This window comes from Mustela nigripes, chromosome 2 (genome assembly GCF_022355385.1).
Source record: "Mustela nigripes isolate SB6536 chromosome 2, MUSNIG.SB6536, whole genome shotgun sequence".
Classification (NCBI taxonomy): Eukaryota; Metazoa; Chordata; class Mammalia; order Carnivora; family Mustelidae; genus Mustela; species Mustela nigripes.
In genome coordinates, this window is record NC_081558.1 from 112,796,920 (window position 1) to 112,814,279 (window position 17,360).

Here is a 17,360-nt window from a genome sequence, read left to right on the forward strand (position 1 = left end):
GCTGAGCCTCTGCCTTCAGCTCAGGTCATGATCCCAGGGTCCTGGGATGGAGCCCCGCGTCAGGCTCTCCACTCAGTGGGGAGCCTGCTATTCCCCGCCTCCCGCCTGCCTCTCTGCCTACTTGTGATTGCTCTCTCTCTCTGTCAAATAAATAAATAAAATATTAAAAAAAAAAAAAAAAAACAATGGCTTCTCACATCAACTCCCCACCCTGGTCTGGCCTCCAGCCACAATACCCCAGAAAACACACACGGAGGGACCTTGGGGATAAAGGTCTTTATTCAACACAGTTATCTCACTCGGTAACAAAATAACAGGAGGTTAACAACTCCCCTAAAGGTCTAGAGCAGTGTTCACGGCTGGCGGCAGGAACATGGTCCACTGACATAACAGAGGCAGCTCAGAGTCCCTGGCAGCCACTTAGAGGTCATAGTTAGGGTTCTTCCGAAGTATAACAAAACCTTCCAGAATGGGGGTGACAGGAAGAAACTCCTCAGTGGCCAATTCTGCCCGCTCCCCGTGGGCCAACAGTACTGGGGTTGTGTGTGTCTGGAACCCCGTGATAGTCTTAGGCTTGCCGGCCTGGCCTACCACATCCACTGCCTGTAGGGTGAGAAAATTGCAAGGGCAGGTGTAGCAGATGGGAGTGCAGCAATACCCCACTGCCCATACCAGTTTCAGAGAAGCAGGTATGTGTGCATTCTCCCAAGTTCGAGAGCCCTCCCATCCGTTCAACCCCTCACCTGGCCCACACGGACAGACACTGGTAGCGGCCGCAGCTCCTCATCAAATGTAACCAGCATGCGGGGCTGCATGGCAGCCACCAATCCGTACAATACATAGTGAGATTTGCCCAGGATTACTAAGGGAAGAACAGAGAACAAACATTCATCCAGGCAGGCCTGACCTGAAATCTCGGTCCCCACTCCAGCCCTGACTCTTAATCCTCAGTGGTTCAGCTGAACCCACACCCCTCCCCTCATACATGGTACCACAAACCGAGATACTCCCATCTTATTCTGCCCACAGACTTCAAACTTAATAATTATTTTCCCTCAGTCACTTAGGAACAGACACTGGATTCAGCTCTTCATCCTCAAAAAATAAAAATTTCTGTGGGCCAGAACAAAAATGTGGGAGATGAATTTCATAAGGCCCTTCATAGGCCCAAAGAACATCAGGAACCCAGAGTGGTAGGGACCTAACAATTACAAGCTGGCCCTGGTAAGTAAGGGTGGAGATGGGGCCACATGCCACTATAGGAGTCTTGACAGGAACTCACTGTTACGGACATCCAGGAAAGAGACAAGCACAGTGAGCAGTCCAGCCACAGCCACTTGACTCATAAGCTGCCGATCACTGTGGTAGGGGCAGAGGGTGAGTGTGCCCTTCCCTAAATGTGTCAAGCCCTGGGGGAAGGGGGTGGGGAGAGAAAGAGAAGTAAGGGTCACGTCTGAAGAGGTGTCACCTAACCTGGCCAAATAGAAATCTACAACTCACTCACATCCTCCCTCCCAGCCAAAGTCAAGGTTCCCCTCATGTTACATGTCCCCCACCTTCCATCACCATAGACACGTCCCCCTTGTACTCTCAAAGGAAAAGAGTTCTATTCTTTACCTGTGCCAAGCGCACCATGAAGAGGTTGTTGGGGTCCTTGGCATGATACTGGGCTAACTGGCGCAGCATGGCAGCCAAACGGGCATTATTGGTACCTGGAAATGTTAACCATTACTGAGTTGAAAAAAAAAGGTCTCAAACATTCCTTCAAGCTATTTCTGATCTTGTTCTGACCGATACTCACCACTGCCCACCATCCCCATGGCAAAGATGGAGTTGTAGGAAACTTCTGGGTCAGCATCATGAGAAAATTTGCTTAGGGTATCCAGGATGTTGAGTCGTGGATTTGAAACAGAGATTAGGGCCAGTGCTAAAGGTACAGCCCGTCGGAGTGTAGGCTCCCCGTATCTCAGCTGGTAATAGAAGACAATGCCAAAAGCATCACAGAAAGCAGTACAACAAACTCAGTTATAAGAACAGACTGATGGGTAAAAGGGGGACTTAGATCAAATTCTGGAGAACAGGCATAGCAAAAAGACTATTTCTCCCCAGAGAAAACCCATCAGGAAAGTCTCCTCTGGGGGATCTCCAGGCACCAAAACCAGTATATTCCAATCTTCTCCATGCGATACTCACCAAGTGGCCAAAGGTTCGTAGTGCCATCTCTGCACCGATCTCTTCCCCCATAGCAATAAGGGCAATCCCCAGCACAGCCACTCCCTGCGATTGAAGAACCCAATAAGCTCGGGGAACAAAAAATTCACTCTTGACTCAAGTCCCGTGTTAAGAAGAAAAAGCTGTGCTGTAGGGGCTCATCCTTACGCCTCACATACAAACCCCAGCCTCAATACACAGCACCACCCAGAGGGGCGCTAAAACAAACCCAAACCCAGCTCTCCTGCTCCCCTACACACTTATCTTTGCTCAGAGCCTGACTCAGAGAGCGCCCAGCTGCCCACAGAACCTGATGTGCTCCCATGTCAGCAGGGGCTTCCTTCTTGTCCTTATCCTTCTTTTCCTTCTTGTCCTTGTCTTCCTCTTTCTCCTTGGAGTCAAAGTGTTCACTACAAATATGGAGCAGCTGCTGTACCTTCAGTACATTCCCAGAGCCTGCGCCATGGTAGTAAGGGTGACAAAGGAGAAAAACAAGGCACCAAAAGAAAGCTTATTCCAGGAATTGAACAAGCTAAAGAATCTAAAGCAGATCAGAACAACTGAGAAGGAGAATTAATCTGAAGGAAGGTCCAAGAGAGAAATAAGCAGTCCCTGGGGAAGCACAGAGACACAGACCTGCATAGGCACACACATCCACTAGCGTGTTGGCAAAACTGCGGAATGGCTCAGACACAACCTCCAGCGCCGCCAGGATTGCCTCAATGGCCTCGCCCTTGCCTGTAGGACAAATTAAGAGTGCTCCCATCTAGTACAGTTTTTGACACATAGGCCCCCCTGCTGTATCCAGTTACTGTCAGCCTTTGCCCAGAGAGACATCCCCTCACCCAGATGGTTGAGGCCCAGTCCAAGAGGAAGCCAACGGGCATAGGTGTCCTTGAGCTCAGTCTCTGACTTCTCCATGATGGTCTGAAGGATAGTGGAAGTGACGTCTCCATTGCAGGATCCCACTGCTATCATTCCACAGGCTAGAGCTGTCACACCTGCCACCTAGAAATAGGAAAATCAGTATCATACATGTTAAGTTATTAAGTAGCTGTTTATCTATCTTGATTCAAGGCAGTCAATTCCTACAGGCTACTGTAGCCACACTAGGTAATAATCCTTTTCTGATGGTAACTCAAAGTAACAAAAGCAACCAATCACTGAATATTTCCTATGTATCAACCGCTATACCAACTGTTTTGCGTACTATTAACATTTAACCCTCTCAACAACCCCATGAAACAGGTCCTGCTGTTTTTAGTTTATTGATGAGAAAAATGAAACCTAAAGAAATTGAGTTACATGCCCAAGATCACACTGCTTGTAAACAGAGGTGGCATGATTTGAACTGAGGTCTTTCTGACTGAAGCTGTACTTTTAGCCACCATACCATATGTATCTATCACTAGAATGACTGCATAATTTTTTTTTTTTTTTTTTTTTTAAAGATTTTATTTATTTATTTGACAGAGAGAGATGACAAGTAGATGGAGAGAGAGGCAGGCAGAGAGAGAGAGAGGGAAGCAGGCTCCCTGCTGAGCAGAGAGCCCGATATGGGACTTGATCCCAGGACCCTGAGATCGTGACCTGAGCCGAAGGCAGCGGCTTAAACCACTGAGCCACCCAGGCGCCCCGAATGACTGCATAATTAAGAAAATTTAAGGTTGGGGTGACTGGGTGGCTCAGTTAGTTAAGCGTCTGAGACTTGGTTTGGCCTCAGGTCATGATCTCATGAGTCATGAGATCAAGCCCTGCGATGGGCTCCATGCTCAGCAGGGAGTCTGCCTGAACTTGAAGAGTCTCTCCCTCTGCCCCTCCCCCACACACGAACACTCTCTAGAATAAATGTTTCTTTAAAAAAAAAGAAAAGAAAGAAAGCTTTAGGTTAGCCAATAAAAAAACAATGAGTGAGACAGAATCAGCCATCCCAAGCTGGATTAAGTTACTCCCCACTCTAGTCTGACTACTTCCTCACAGACCTCAAGGGCTGGAACTCAATACCAAAATGTTACCTCTAGCCTCAATACCACATGAGCTTTAAAATTCTAGCTCCAAAAGATTTCACTGAAGTGATACACACCCCCCAATAAACACACAGTACACACACACACTTTTTTCACTACTTACCACAGAGAGTGCTAAGTCTCAGAGCACCTTCCATACCTCCCCTAAATGTCCAACATTCTCTCCTCACCTCCATACTAGACTTGGAATCTCCCATCACAGGCAGTAGCAGTGTTAGAACGTCTTCACGATTGGAGCCAGCATAAGCCAAGCCTAGCCTGCAAAAGCCAGGGAGAGGCAGTCCCAGACACACAACAAAGGACAGGACAAGGAAAGAACAAAAAGAGGACTGGTCATTTATTCAATATTTCAATAATCACCAAGAGCCAAATATTCAATAGACAGGGTTGTAGCCCTCGGCAATACAAAGGTGAAAAGGACCCAGTTCCTGTTTTCACAAAGCTTACAAGTCAAGTACTACCACAAGAAGAAGCAAGAAGCTTTACCCAAAGATGGAACCAAGTCTCATGGTGTTGCTGTTGTGAAGAACATAGTCTGAGAGCAGTGCCAGAGCGGGGTCACACTCATTCCGGACCCCAGAGTTCACGATGCCACAGGCTAGAAGGGCTCCTGACTGCAAAATGTAAACAGATTCTTCACTCAGGCTACTCGACCTTCCCCACCACAATGAATACAATGTGGACTTCGTTGCAATTTCCACCTTAACCGGACTTAAAAACCAGGTAGACCTTACCAATGAAAGGGAGGCCCAGAGGGCCCTAGAACATGGTAGGAGAATGTCCCCATTAATGGGGTATGCCCAGACCAACCTTGATATAGTCCTCAGAGGAGTACAAGTACTTGTCAATCTGGGTGAGGCCACCATCAACATCCCACAACAGAATCATGCCAAGGGATGCAGCTGCACTCAACATTCCTATACCAAGAAAAAAAACTATCAGTCTTAAAATGGCCCCACCCTGAGAAAATTATTACAAAGAGCTCTGTAAAAATACAGCCCTGGGGATCCCTGTCACAGTAACACATGAACCTAGAAGGATAACAGAAATGATCAAAGCAGGGCACCTGGTAGCTCAGTGGGTTAAAGCCTCTGCCTTCGTTCGGCTCAGGTCATAATCTCAGGGTCCTGGGATTGAGCCCCACATCAGGCTCCTTGGTCAGCGGGAAGCCTGCTTCCCCCCTCTCTCTGCCTGCCTCTCTGCCTACTTGTGATCTCTGTTAAATAAATAAATAAATAAAAATCTTTTGAAAAAAATAAAAAGAGAAAAAGACATGATCAAAGCAACACAAAGATTGGGATGCCTGGGTGGTTCAGTTGGTTAAGCCACTGCCTTAGGCTCGGGTCATGATCCCAGGGTCCTGGGATTGAGTCCCACATCCGGCTCCTTGGTCAGTGGGGAGCCTGCTTCTCTCTCTGCCTCTGCCTGCTTGTGCTCCCTCTCTCTCTCTCTCTGACAAATACATAAATAAATAAAATCTTTAAAAAAAAAAAAAAAAAAGCAACACAAAGATAAAGTAGACATAAAGTTATACCATGGTCTTTGTTCTTATAAAGCCATTTGTTGCCATCATCAGTTAGCAGCTTGTCTTGGCCAAAAGCAGCATTCACAAAGCCATTCACGAAAGAAGAGGCCAGGTTCATGCGGGCAGAGTCCACTTGAGAGCCACTGCCCCCAAACCCTGAATAGGAGGGAGAGGAAAGGAAATGAAAAAGGGTTTAGAGTAGGGCAAGAAAGACAAAGCATGGTGGCTGATCTCTGGCTCTAAACTGGCCACTTGGGATGCTCTATCTTTGCCCCCAACAGTGACCTGGAGAAAAGGTACATGTGAATTCTTAGCTCTATGGGATATATAAATATGTTAGGCCAAGCTATCACTCCAAATACAAGGGGCATAATTAAGAATCCTCCAGTCCTCACACACATGGAGATGGCTACTCACTGTTGTTCTCTAGATGGGTTTTATAGATGTCATCAGGCACTTTGGGCTCCATGATGTCCAGCTGAAGGGAAGTCAGAGAGTCACAACTGCTCCCCCCACTATTCCCCCACTACCATCTCTTCTGCTATCCCACTGAATGGCAATTCTAACCAAGGGGAGTCTGGTCAAAGTTATAGTCAGGGACATGAAATGCCAAGTAGAACCACAAACAAACAAACAAACAAAAAGGCCCTGACGTAAAAGGGCAGAGTCTCACCTCCCGAGCTAATGCCAAGAAGTTGCTGTTGAGCTGTACATTGGACATGATCTCTGTCAGGTCCTCATACTCCTCCACATCTTCACTAAGCTCCAGAAACACCCCATGCCGGCCAAGCATGAATGCCATCTGCTTCTGTACTACCCTATGGGAGATAGTCATCACATCTATTCAGTCCCCATCCATTAAGAAAAGCCCCTCATGCCTTAACCAGAAACTACAGGTCCCAGTTCTTCATGCAAATGCCTCATCCATGAGCTCCTCTCTTCCTTTGCCAGATTCCTTCCTACATACACATCCTTGCAGGAGGTGAAGATGTCTTCTACCAGTTCCATGTCATTGAGCATCAACGCCAATCTCAGAGCTTCAGGAAAGCGACTGAACTTTCGGAACACACCCAATGCACAGCGCAGCAGGGCAGAATTCTCAGGCTCAGGCACGTAATTCACACAACTACAGAGAGAGATATAACAAGGCAGTCAGGAAGTTCCAGGCATTCATTTACCACGTTTAATTCACTTATCCAAAATAAATACTGAATGCCTGGGGCGCCTGGGTGGCTCAGTGGGTTAAGCCGCTGCCTTGGGCTCAGGTCATGATCTCAGGGTCCTGGGATCGAGTCCCGCATTGGGCTCTCTGCTCGGCAGGGAGCCTGCTTCCCTCTCTCTCTCTCTCTGCCTGCCTCTCCATCTACTTGTGATTTCTCTCTGTCAAATAAATAAATAAAATCTTTAAAAAAAAAAAAATACTGAATGCCTACTATATACGAGGAATTGTGCTAGATGCTTGACTACTAGGGAGACACAAAGTCTCCTTCCTCAACAAGCTCACACACCTCAACAAATCAACTGCAGTTAATGGCGCTGAGAGAACAAAGGAGGAACAACTGAGAGGGAAATGCTGAGGAGGCTAGGCCTCCCACCCAGCCCCACCATGCTCGCTCACCTGGTAAGATAGAGGCAGACCTTTGCATACGCATTCTCATCTATGTCCTTCTCCAGCATATCCACCTGCTCGATTTCCATGAGCAGGTCACAGGCCTCGTGCTCTGCATTATGGGCCATATTGTAGGGGACAATCTCCTTCACCAGGGTCAGCAGTGGTTCCCGTTGTGTCTTTTCCGCATCATCCAGCTCCTGCCACTCCTTAGCCACTTCCCCTGCGAGATGCCTATGGATAGAACCAAGATCATTTGGGGGAGGAGGGGGCACAGGCACAGCTTCACAGGAAGCACTTCTGTGACCCAAGGAATTCAGTGTTTGGGAAATGCAATATTCTGGTACTCCAAGAAAGAACTCAGAATTATGTCTCAGAACCCCTTTGGATTCTCAAGAAGGAAAGGTCTTACCTGACATACTCGTGACCCCATGACGCCAATTCCTCCTGGGAACCCACCAGCCGATACTTGAGGCACTCACGTTCCCCACTCATGGTCATGGCCAAAACAGAGATGATGTCAGCAGCAAAACGCTGTAAAGAAACCAGTGCTTTAGGGGCACCTGGGTGGCTCAGTCACCTGCCTTCAGCTCAAGTCATGATCTCAGGGTCCTGGGATCGAGCCCCTACATCAGGCTCTCTGCTCAGCAAGGAGCCTGCTTCCCCCTCTATCTGCCTACTTGTGATTTCTCTCTCCATCAAAAAAATAAATAAAATCTTAAATAAAAAAATAAAAAAAAAGAAACCAGTGTTTTAAAGTCAAATCCAGGTTAAGGGGAGTGGGACATTATGGAGTTAAGATTATGGTCACTATCCCCCAAATTAAGTTGTAATTATCCCCCCAACTTTGTATTAGAAATTTACATATTTTATCTAAGCTAAGCCTCAAGATAACCCTAAGGTTGATGTTGCTATCTCCCTTTTAAACCAATATGGCTGAAGAATGGTAACAAGGAGAGAATGAAGAAAAATGAAGACTCTGAATTTTATTCTAGGTGCAAATATGAACTATTAAAAAGTTTTAAGCAGACAACATTTTCACAGTCTAAAAAGGTCACTGTGACTGCTATATGAAAAACAACCTAAATCAAGAACAAAAAGGCGGCAGCCAATTAGGAGACTTTTGCAGTTGTCTAGGTTGACTGAAGATTTCCTGGATTACTGTTGTACTAATAGAGAAATGACTGAACTAGAAAACAAGTTTTCTAGTTCAAAGTTTTCTAAACTGAAACAGAAAACAAATGAACGTACACAGAATATAAAAGAAACAGAAAAATCAAGGTTAAACATAAATTTAAAATAGATCATGAGTGGTGTCTGGCTGGCTCAGTCAATACAGCACGGGACTCTTGATCTTGGAGTCGTTGAGTTCAAGCCCCACCCTTGGCACAGAGATTACTTAAAAAAAAAAAAAAAAAAAACCCCAAGATCCACCATAAATGGCAGAAAACAGTGTATTCTAAGAAGGCAATCCTTCTGTCAGCGCTTATGTCAGTACTTTGACTATGACAGCTCAGTTCAACCAGCATGGATTTCAGGTCTATTAGGCTTCCTCTGACTCTCCATGAGCCCCACAGTCTAGATGAAAAGGAACTCCTAAGCTAGGCCTCCACCAGCTTCTGAAACAGTTTACCTTATTCTCCCCAGGGGCCATGTTCTCATAGATTTCCTTCAGTTTGCCATAGTGTGGACGCAGAAATTTGAGAGGCTTGGGTACAGAAGTCATGGAAGTTGTAGAAGATCGAATTTGCCTCCGCAGCTCCTCCAGGGCTGGTCGGTACAGGGATGTGTCCTTCTCCTGATCAGGAGATGTCAGAGCTGAGAGTCACATCTCTCAAGTCATAACACAGAAGTGTTTAACAAACAACTCCCCTAAGAGAGTAACTGTGTCTTATTCATCTGTGATTCCCCAACTCCCTTCTCATTGCCTGGTACGAAAACAAATGATCCCAGTTAAGAGTAGAATTAGAAAGCTACTTCTGTAGCTTGAAATATCCTTTGAAATATCCTTTGTAATTCTCTTATCCCACAACAGCATCACAATGCAACCCTAACAGTCCATCTTTCCTCATACCTCATATAGGAATTGTTGCCCCAAAATGGAATAAAACAAATAGGCAGGAAAGATCCGAATAGGTACCCATTCCTGTCAACATCATGACTCACCCCCAGTCGTTCCACGAGCATCTCCAGTTCATCCTGAAGTTGTTTGTCCTCCTCAGACTGAGGGTTGGGGGAAGAAGTTCATCAAGAGAAGAAATCCCAAACACATCCTCCTCCCATTCACCCTGGGGCAGGTAGAGAGTGAGCCTGCCTCCTTAGGAGGGACCAGGTGGACATAGAAAGAGAGCAGGAATGGCACCTTGGCTGCTGGACCACACCACTTGAGTGCCATACTAAAAAAGGGCGGTGACAATGACCAGCCCGGGCTCACTTCACGAGTCGGTGGTGAGGGCTGATGGGGTCGGCGGAGGCGACAGCGCGAAATGGAGGATGAGGGACAGAGAGTGCCAGGAGCCCCGAGGATCGCCCCCATCCGCCCTCTCCCGGACGCTGCGAGGCCGTTTAGAGTCGGGCCCAAGGCCTGCGGGGCCGCCGGTGACTCAGCCCCGCGGCCTCCTCCGCCGGATCCCAGGGCCGCGCCTCACCAGCTCCTGTTCTTTGTCCTTGTCGCCAGCATCTCGCCGCTCCTTGCCGCTCGGCTTCTCGTCCGCGACGCCCTGTGCCGTCGCTGGGGGTTGCTGAGGCTGCACCGGAGCCTTGTCCCGGCCACCCTCCTCCATCTCCGACACCACTGCCGGCCAGCTGCGCGCGCACCTCTCGCACCGCCCCGTTTCCCATATGGCTTTGCGCACGTGGCCTACGGCGCCCCGCCTCCTGAACGCGCCTGCGACCGGAAACGCCGCTGGGACCCACCCACTCCCGCTACCTGGGAGACCCCGCCCTTGGGCCCCGCCCACGGAAGCGGTCCCAAAACTACAGTGTCCATCTCCCGGCGAACGCTGGGTGCCGCCCGGGCTTGGACCCCGGACTTTCCTGAACGCTACCCGACGGTGCAGTCTGCAATCTGAGTACGCTAGCTGCGCTGCGGTAGATGTACAAGCTTCGAGCCAAGAGACCGCCCGTAGTGTTTCCCCACAGCGGTGTGAATAGTACCCACAGTGAGAGGCCAGTTGGCTGCGTGGTGGGACAGACGTACGAAATTCTTCAAATCTGGAATCGATTGCCTGCCGTCTGTGTGAAATCTGTAATCTGTATCTACTGCCTCCCACACACCACGGTGGAATATTTAACCTCATCACGTGCCTCCGCAACCCCCCTCCTCCCCCGGCGCTGAAGGACAGTGCCCTGCATATTTGGAGGCTATAGCTGCAATCTTAAATCCAGGCTTGAAATCTATGAATAAAATATAGTCCTATGCTCCAGTGCTAAATTCTGGAACTAAAAACAGATCAAGACAAAGTCTTTGCCTTCAGTCTCCTGTCTTTTGGTCTCCCTCACCCTGTTTTGACTTAGAAGGGGTGTGACGGATACTGTTTCTGTCAGGACTAGTTTTGAATGATACATACATAATGTTCTCACAGTCTTTTTAATTTGGTTAGGCTGTGTCCGTTTCACAGAAGAAATCATGTAGTAAGAAGTAGAATCAGGATTTGAACCTTGATCATTCAGTCTTCTAAGCTCTTGATTGCTTCAAGCAAACCTCCATGTTTCTTCTTCGTTTGGGTTATGTGTAGGCATCCAGAGCGTGGGAAAAGAGGAAATAACTCCTCCCCCTCTCATCTGGTGGGAATACCCACCATTTGGCCTGGAGTCTTTATTGTGGGTTCCCAGGCATTAAAGAATGCAGGAATTGTTTTTCAAAAAACAGCTAGCACAGCATGGTTAGCACTGAATGAATGTTGCCTAAATATATGTATGCATATAAATGTATGGCTCATTTTTAAAACCTGTGCTTTTTTCATTCAGTGCTTGGATTCTGGGAACCACCTTCCATTTCCATCACCAATGACTTCCCTAACCCTGGTCTGCTGACAGAAACTGAGCAGTCTATGACTGTTCTGCCTATTCTATCTCTGGCTTCAAGATGTCAATACAGGGGCGCCTGGGTGGCTCAGTGCGTTAAAGCGTCTGCCTTCGGCTCAGGTCATGATCTCAGGTCCTGGAATGGAGAGCCCCGCATTGGGCTCTCTGCTCAGCAGGGAGCCTGCTTCTCCCTCTCTGCCTGTCTTCCTCTCTGCCTACTTATGATCTCTGTCAGATAAATAAACAAACAAAATCTTAAAAAAAAAAAAAAGATGTCAATACATTGTCATGCTTTCTTCAGTCATCAGTAGAGTTATTCCTCCTAAATCTCTCCTTTTTCCATGACTTCCTTCTATCAGATCTCAGATTTTGTCTTTTACACCAGTTGTATCTCAATCAGTACCTTAGAGGAGATGGGGTGATGATGTGACACAAAGCACAGTCTGTCAATAGCAGATGCCTCCTGATGAAAATTTTATGTTTGTTGTACTATTTTTCAACTTACTTGTGTGTTTGAAATGTTTCAAAGTAGGGGTGCCACGGTGGCTCAGTCAGTTAAGTGCCTGCTTGGGTCAAGATCTCAGAGTCCTGGAAACAAGCCCCACATTGGGCTACCCACTCAGTGGGAAGTCTGCTTGTCTCTCTACATCTGCCCTTCCCTCTGCTTGTACTCACTGTTTCTCTCTCTCTCTCTCTCTCTCCCTAAAATAAATAAATATATAAAATCTTTTTTTTTAAGTTTCAAAATTTAAAAAGGGGGGGAGAACATAAGCTTTAGAGAGCAACAAACCTAGTGTGTAAAACCATGGGGAGCCTCTCACTAGCTGTGATACTTGGGCAAGCTTCCTAACCTCTCCCAACCTGGTTTCTGCCTTTATGAAATGTGAGTAATAAAGTATCTTGCTTGTAAGCTATGTGTTGAAAATGAAATAAGACATTGTATATAAAGTGCCTAGCTGGGTTTCTGACAACTGAAAAGGAGCCTGTTGTCATTTTCAATCACCTCAAATCTGCAGGGCTGAGATATTGTTTGGGTGGGGGGCTGAGATATTCTTGTTCTCTGCTCCCTACTTCCACGTACTCAAGCCCCCAGTCCTCTCTAGCCAAACTCACATATCTGACAGGTATTTCCAAGGCCACATGATAACATTGATGTCCTACTTCAAGCTTCATTTCAGTCAAATTGCCCTCCCAGAAGTACTACTTCCTACCGTTTAACCAAACTCCCAGCCTTGTGGCCAAATTGCTCTCTAAACCAGGGACATCCCATCACCTGTCCCTTTCCTAGCACCTTCCTTCAAATTGCATCTAGAAGCCATGCATGCTGTCCCCAAACTCATGGCTTGAGCCATAGAGCTACATGTCTTAGGGATGGTTCCACCAATGTGAAAACTTTGCAACCCAAAACATCATTTACATAACATGGGAAGTGCTCCTGGCAGGACACAGCATTGCAGAGTTTCCACTAGGTTCCTACTTTCATTGTGTGATATTTCTCAAATAGATTGCACTGTGACCTTTCTGACTTCTAATCCTCAGTACTGACTCACATGTACTGTTACAGCTTCCCTTCTCCAGACTCTTACCTTACATCATGCCCCTTTCACATGATCATCCTATCATCATTTCTGAACATGCCTTGCCCCTTTAAGATGATTGGCCTTTTCGGGGTGCGTGGGTGGCTCAGTGGGTTGGGCCTCTGCCTTCAGCTCTGTCAGATAAATAAACAAACAGTGGGGATGAGCCCCACATCAGGCTCTCTGCTCAGCGGGGAGCCTTCTTCCTCTCCCTCTGGCTGTCTTTCTGCTTACTTGTGATCTCTCTGTCAAATTTTTTTTAAAAATCTTTAAAAATAAAAAAGATGATTGACCTTTTCACAATGCTAGTCCTTCTGTGTAGAATGCCCTTCACTGTTTTCTGGCTAGCAATTCTCCCATCCTCTGTACTAAAGTTCAGTGTCACCTACCTAGAAAGTTTTTCCTGTTCTACTCTTTAATTTATTCATTTCTTCCCTGTGCTCCCACCATGTGTAATATATCTCTCTTTCTCCCTAGAATCTGAGCTATTAGGGACAGGAACTGTTTTTTATTCACCTTTTGTCCCTAGCACCAACATAATGCCTGGCTTGTGGTGAGCCTTGATAAATATTTATTGAATGAATGAATTCATTTTGCATTCATCTTCAGGTCATCTTTACATATAATAATGGCCCGTTGGGGGCTCTTTAGAGGTCAGGTCTGGATGTCAAGAAACTGTTGGGATTTTCTATTTGTGAGTCATGATAGGCACACTGAAAGTGTGCTTATTTTATGAGACTGTCTTCCAACCTAAAATTTCCAGAGGGCTTCCAAGTATGAAATCATAGTGTCTGACATATGTTGCCTTATTGTGCGTGGGAACTGGTCAGACCTCTCAATGGGACAGTGCAAGGTATGGCCCAACACGTTACCAACAGCTGCTCTCATGTGTCCACCAGGAGCACCACCCTTTATTATCTCTTCTGCCTTAACACACCAGAGCATATCACAGATGCATATTCATCGGTTTGGCAGGGCCATTAGGGTGAAGGTTACACCTGTCAGCCGATGTTCACCGTGCCTTGGCTCTGGAAACAAGCACCTGCGAGTGTTCAACAAACAGGTGCTACTTGGCTTAATTTCAGCTCAACATGTGATTAGGTTTCCTGCAGTTAACTGGATGTCACTTACGCCTGGTCCAGGGATGCTGGGTGGCGTGGAAACCCACCTGCTGATGAGGGTCTGGCTTAGAAGTGCAATGACACTGACCAGAAGACAGATTTCTATGCATAAGTCTAAACTCAGTCATTACCCAGAAGACTAAATGGTGGTGATTAAAAACATCTGAGCTCCACATCTGATTTTAATGCAATCTATCTTATCTGCCACTGGAAGTTATATCATTTTTTTCTCTTAGTTTCTCCACTTGTAAAATAGACAAAATTACAGGACCTATTTATAAGTTGTTGTGGGAACCTAGTGAGATTTTTTCAAGTGCTTAGCACGGGCTTAACAAAATAAGGCCTCAGTAAATGAAAGCTGACCTTTGACCTTTCTGGAAATACGGAGTTTCAGTGCCATAGTGACCCACTGGTCAGCTTCCTAAACTGGCCTCTAAATTCAGATATGAGGGGAAGGCCCGCCAAGACTCTCTCCTCCCTCATTAAGACCTCTGACATACAAATCTCATTCTCTGTGCAACACCCAAAATTCACATGTCATTTCTTAATATTTCTTAATAGTTGCTAAGCCCATGAATTCACTTCTTAAAACACTAAGTGCTGAACTGGTCCTCAGAGATCATCTCATCCAACCTACTGGTCTTACAGAATGCTAAGGACACTGAGATCTGGAGAGGGGATGAGCCTAACATCACCCAGCTAAGAAGTCGCAGAGCTGTAGCCAGAAGCAGGTTTCCAGATGTGATGGCCCTCCTCTTTTCCATACACTTTGCTGTCCCTCCCAGAGTCATGGTCTCAGAGGCTCAGACATCTTTTCCCTCGGTCTTAGGGTTCCTGAGGCCACGGTCTTTCTTTCTGAACAGTCAGCACCTCCAAGGATGACAGGGGCTCACATATAACTCTTGATGGGGGCAGGACACAGGGGCAGGAAACAGACTGTGGGACACATGTACCATCACCCAGGGTCCCAGTAGTAATCACTGCCAAAGCTTCACTTACCCTCCACAGATCCACCCTTACTTGGACTTTGGAAATACTGACTTTTAAAGACAATTGAGATGACTCTTTCCACTGTCACTGTTTTGCTCTGGTTCTCATTTTACAGATAAAGGAACTGAGGCTCATGGAAGTAAGGGAACCAGGTCAGGCTCATAGAGCTATCCAATCTTTGAGTTCAAGACAGGTCTCTTTGACTGCAGTAAAGTGCTCAGGGTTAGATCTGTAAAATGGAAACTAGAGCACTTACAGAATGAGGTAGCTGTGAGGATCGGACAAGCTCATGAAGGTAAACCTGACAATACAAGAACCACCTATGGGAAGGAACCATCTTATTCATCTTTGCATCACCAGTGCCTTGCACACTGTTGGTAACCAATACACTTAAAAAAATTCCATGAGTACATAAGTTAATAAATGAATGAATGAATAAAAAAATGACCCGCCCAACAGAGGCACCTGGAACACAAGAGTTATTGAACAAATTCTCCTGTGCCTCCCTTGTTCTGCAGGGTGGCAGCCAGACCCGTAGGCTCCATGCCTGGCACCTGGCAGGCCTCAATGTGTGGTGGGGCAAGTGACTCTCAGGAGTACTGGGCCTTCAAGGCCATGGGGAAATGCATGTCTTCTTGGCCATAAGCGGAGGGCGTACTCTGAGACGCAGGTAAGGGCTGCCCATCTTCCAAGCTGACCTTGGCCCAGTCGTTAGCCAGACTCCGTGTTAGGCCTGGCTACATGCAGCAGTGGAGGGCAGAGGCAAACCCTTCCAGCTATAGATGAGCCAGTGATGGGGATATGACCACCCAAGGAGGTCACCTGCCCAGCCCAACTCAACTTCCTTCTATTCTTCCATCCTGCCTCTCCTCTGTCTTCCTGGGGCTGCATATGTCAGTCCTCTTTGCTGGTGACTGAGTAAATGGGCATCTAGAAGAGTGCCTCACAGAGTAGGTGCTCAATAAATATCCGCGGGATGAGCGAATGAATGAACAAAAACAGGACTGAAGGAAGAGACAGGCTGACTGATGTGTGTCTATTTATTGGCACAGGTTCCTACAGGGCCAAGACTACCCCCTTCCCTGTAAAAATCAGCTCTGTTCTTCTCTCTCCCTGCTCTATCTGCTTCTCTGCTCAGGCCAGGGAAGGCCAATGCAGTCCCTGTGACTCATTCCCCAACACACAGGAACCAGCTTTCCCCTTACATACACACCACACGTACTTCCTCTCTGAGCCCAGGGAAACTGGGAGGCAGCAGGTGGGCTTGTCTAGGCCTTCAGGCTTCCACTAAGAGCTGAGCACAGCTAGTCTGCCAGTGAGGGTTGGCAGCAGTATTGGGAGAAGCGGCATAAGGAACATGGGTTGGGGGGTAGCCCCTGAGAGTGGAGTTGAAAGGGGCTGGGTCCCAAGCGGACACTGAGTGGGCCTCAGGGAGAAGTATGGGAGGCACACCACCCAGGCCCTGTGTGGTCCGAGTGCAGCAGGCACAGCAGGCCCCAAGGCCACCAAGTCAATTGATCTTAGGACTGCAAGAGGCAGACTCCTTTCCGTGGGAGCTGATGCCCCCTTCTCCCCCAGTCCTCTTCCAGGCAGGGTGACATGGAAGGATGTCACAGTGAATGGTGGGGGCTCTGCTGGAGGCAGGGGAACCCCCGAAGCAGAGGCACAATGTGGTGTTTGAGGGAGGAGCGGAACTCTTGTCACCTGCGGTGTGGAGGGGCTGGACTCAGTGCAGCTGGCATTCGCCTTCTCTAAACCTGGAGCAAACAGCCTTGCTAGGCAAGCTGCCCCAGGTCCTGGCAACAGCGAGCTATATCTCCCCAGCCCCAGGTCTACCACACCTCACACAGCTGCCCTGGGTTCATGGGGGAGCCAACAGGGCAGCCGAAGTGCCGCAGGAAGTCACGGGAGTTGGAGAGAGTGCCCAGCACACGGAAGCGGGCAGGGCTGTGGGGGTCGGTCACCAGCCCCTCGTGAGAGCTCTCGGGTGTGCGGACTGAGCACCACACCTGCAGGCCAGGACAGACACGGGGACATATGGTGTCTAGGGCAGCCGGGGGGGGGGGGCGCACAGACTGGGCTGCAGCAGAGCCATCCTGGGGATGCAGACCACCACTGACCCAGCCCCTCCGCTCAGGAGGCCTCCAGGACACAGCCGGCATCTCCGCCACATGCCCTTGCTATCAGCCTCGAGGGAGGGACCCTGCCTCCCCAATTCCTTGAGGGCCTTCCAAAGCTGCCCTGGACACTGGGTTGCCAAGGATGTACACATCT

The 17,360-nt window shown here is 47.9% G+C and overlaps 2 protein-coding genes across 11 annotated transcripts in view; both read right to left on the reverse strand.

Moving 5' to 3' along the window:
• Nucleotides 1-257: 257 nt before the first annotated feature.
• PSMD2 (proteasome 26S subunit ubiquitin receptor, non-ATPase 2) lies at nt 258-10,213 on the reverse strand. The gene is made up of 21 exons (XM_059391395.1): nt 10,021-10,213; nt 9,539-9,595; nt 9,006-9,170; nt 7,785-7,906; nt 7,382-7,606; nt 6,731-6,889; nt 6,437-6,581; nt 6,181-6,241; nt 5,773-5,919; nt 5,049-5,155; nt 4,725-4,852; nt 4,409-4,496; nt 3,057-3,219; nt 2,848-2,949; nt 2,522-2,667; nt 2,194-2,277; nt 1,802-1,970; nt 1,618-1,712; nt 1,283-1,409; nt 744-862; nt 258-603 (listed from the first exon to the last, which is right to left on the reverse strand). Exons 1-21 carry the CDS (start codon nt 10,153-10,155, stop codon nt 421-423), a joined length of 2,727 nt encoding a protein of 908 aa, XP_059247378.1. The 5' UTR covers nt 10,156-10,213; the 3' UTR covers nt 258-420.
• Nucleotides 10,214-16,091: 5,878 nt separating this feature from the next.
• ECE2 (endothelin converting enzyme 2) overlaps nt 16,092-17,360 on the reverse strand; it is a 31,490-nt gene continuing 30,221 nt past the window's right edge. For 5 of the 10 annotated variants that reach the window (XM_059391399.1, XM_059391397.1, XM_059391398.1 and 2 more), the window contains one exon: nt 16,092-16,790. In XM_059391399.1, coding sequence (XP_059247382.1) covers nt 16,374-16,790 — 417 coding nt within the window. In that variant the 3' untranslated portion in view covers nt 16,092-16,373. Of the gene's footprint in view, nt 17,096-17,360 lie in introns of all 10 variants that reach the window. The other 5 variants (XM_059391406.1, XM_059391403.1, XM_059391401.1 and 2 more) reach the window with 3 other exon arrangements.

Coding starts and splice junctions, on each gene's coding strand:
- PSMD2 (XM_059391395.1), bottom strand. CDS start 10,155: ATGGAGGAGGGTGGCCGGGACAAGGCTCCGGTGCAGCCTCAGCAACCC. Junction 1,713..1,801: donor CATGGGGATGGTGGGCAGTG/GTGAGTATCGGT, acceptor TAACATTTCCAG/GTACCAATAATGCCCGTTTG. Junction 1,410..1,617: donor TCATGGTGCGCTTGGCACAG/GTAAAGAATAGA, acceptor CCCTTCCCCCAG/GGCTTGACACATTTAGGGAA.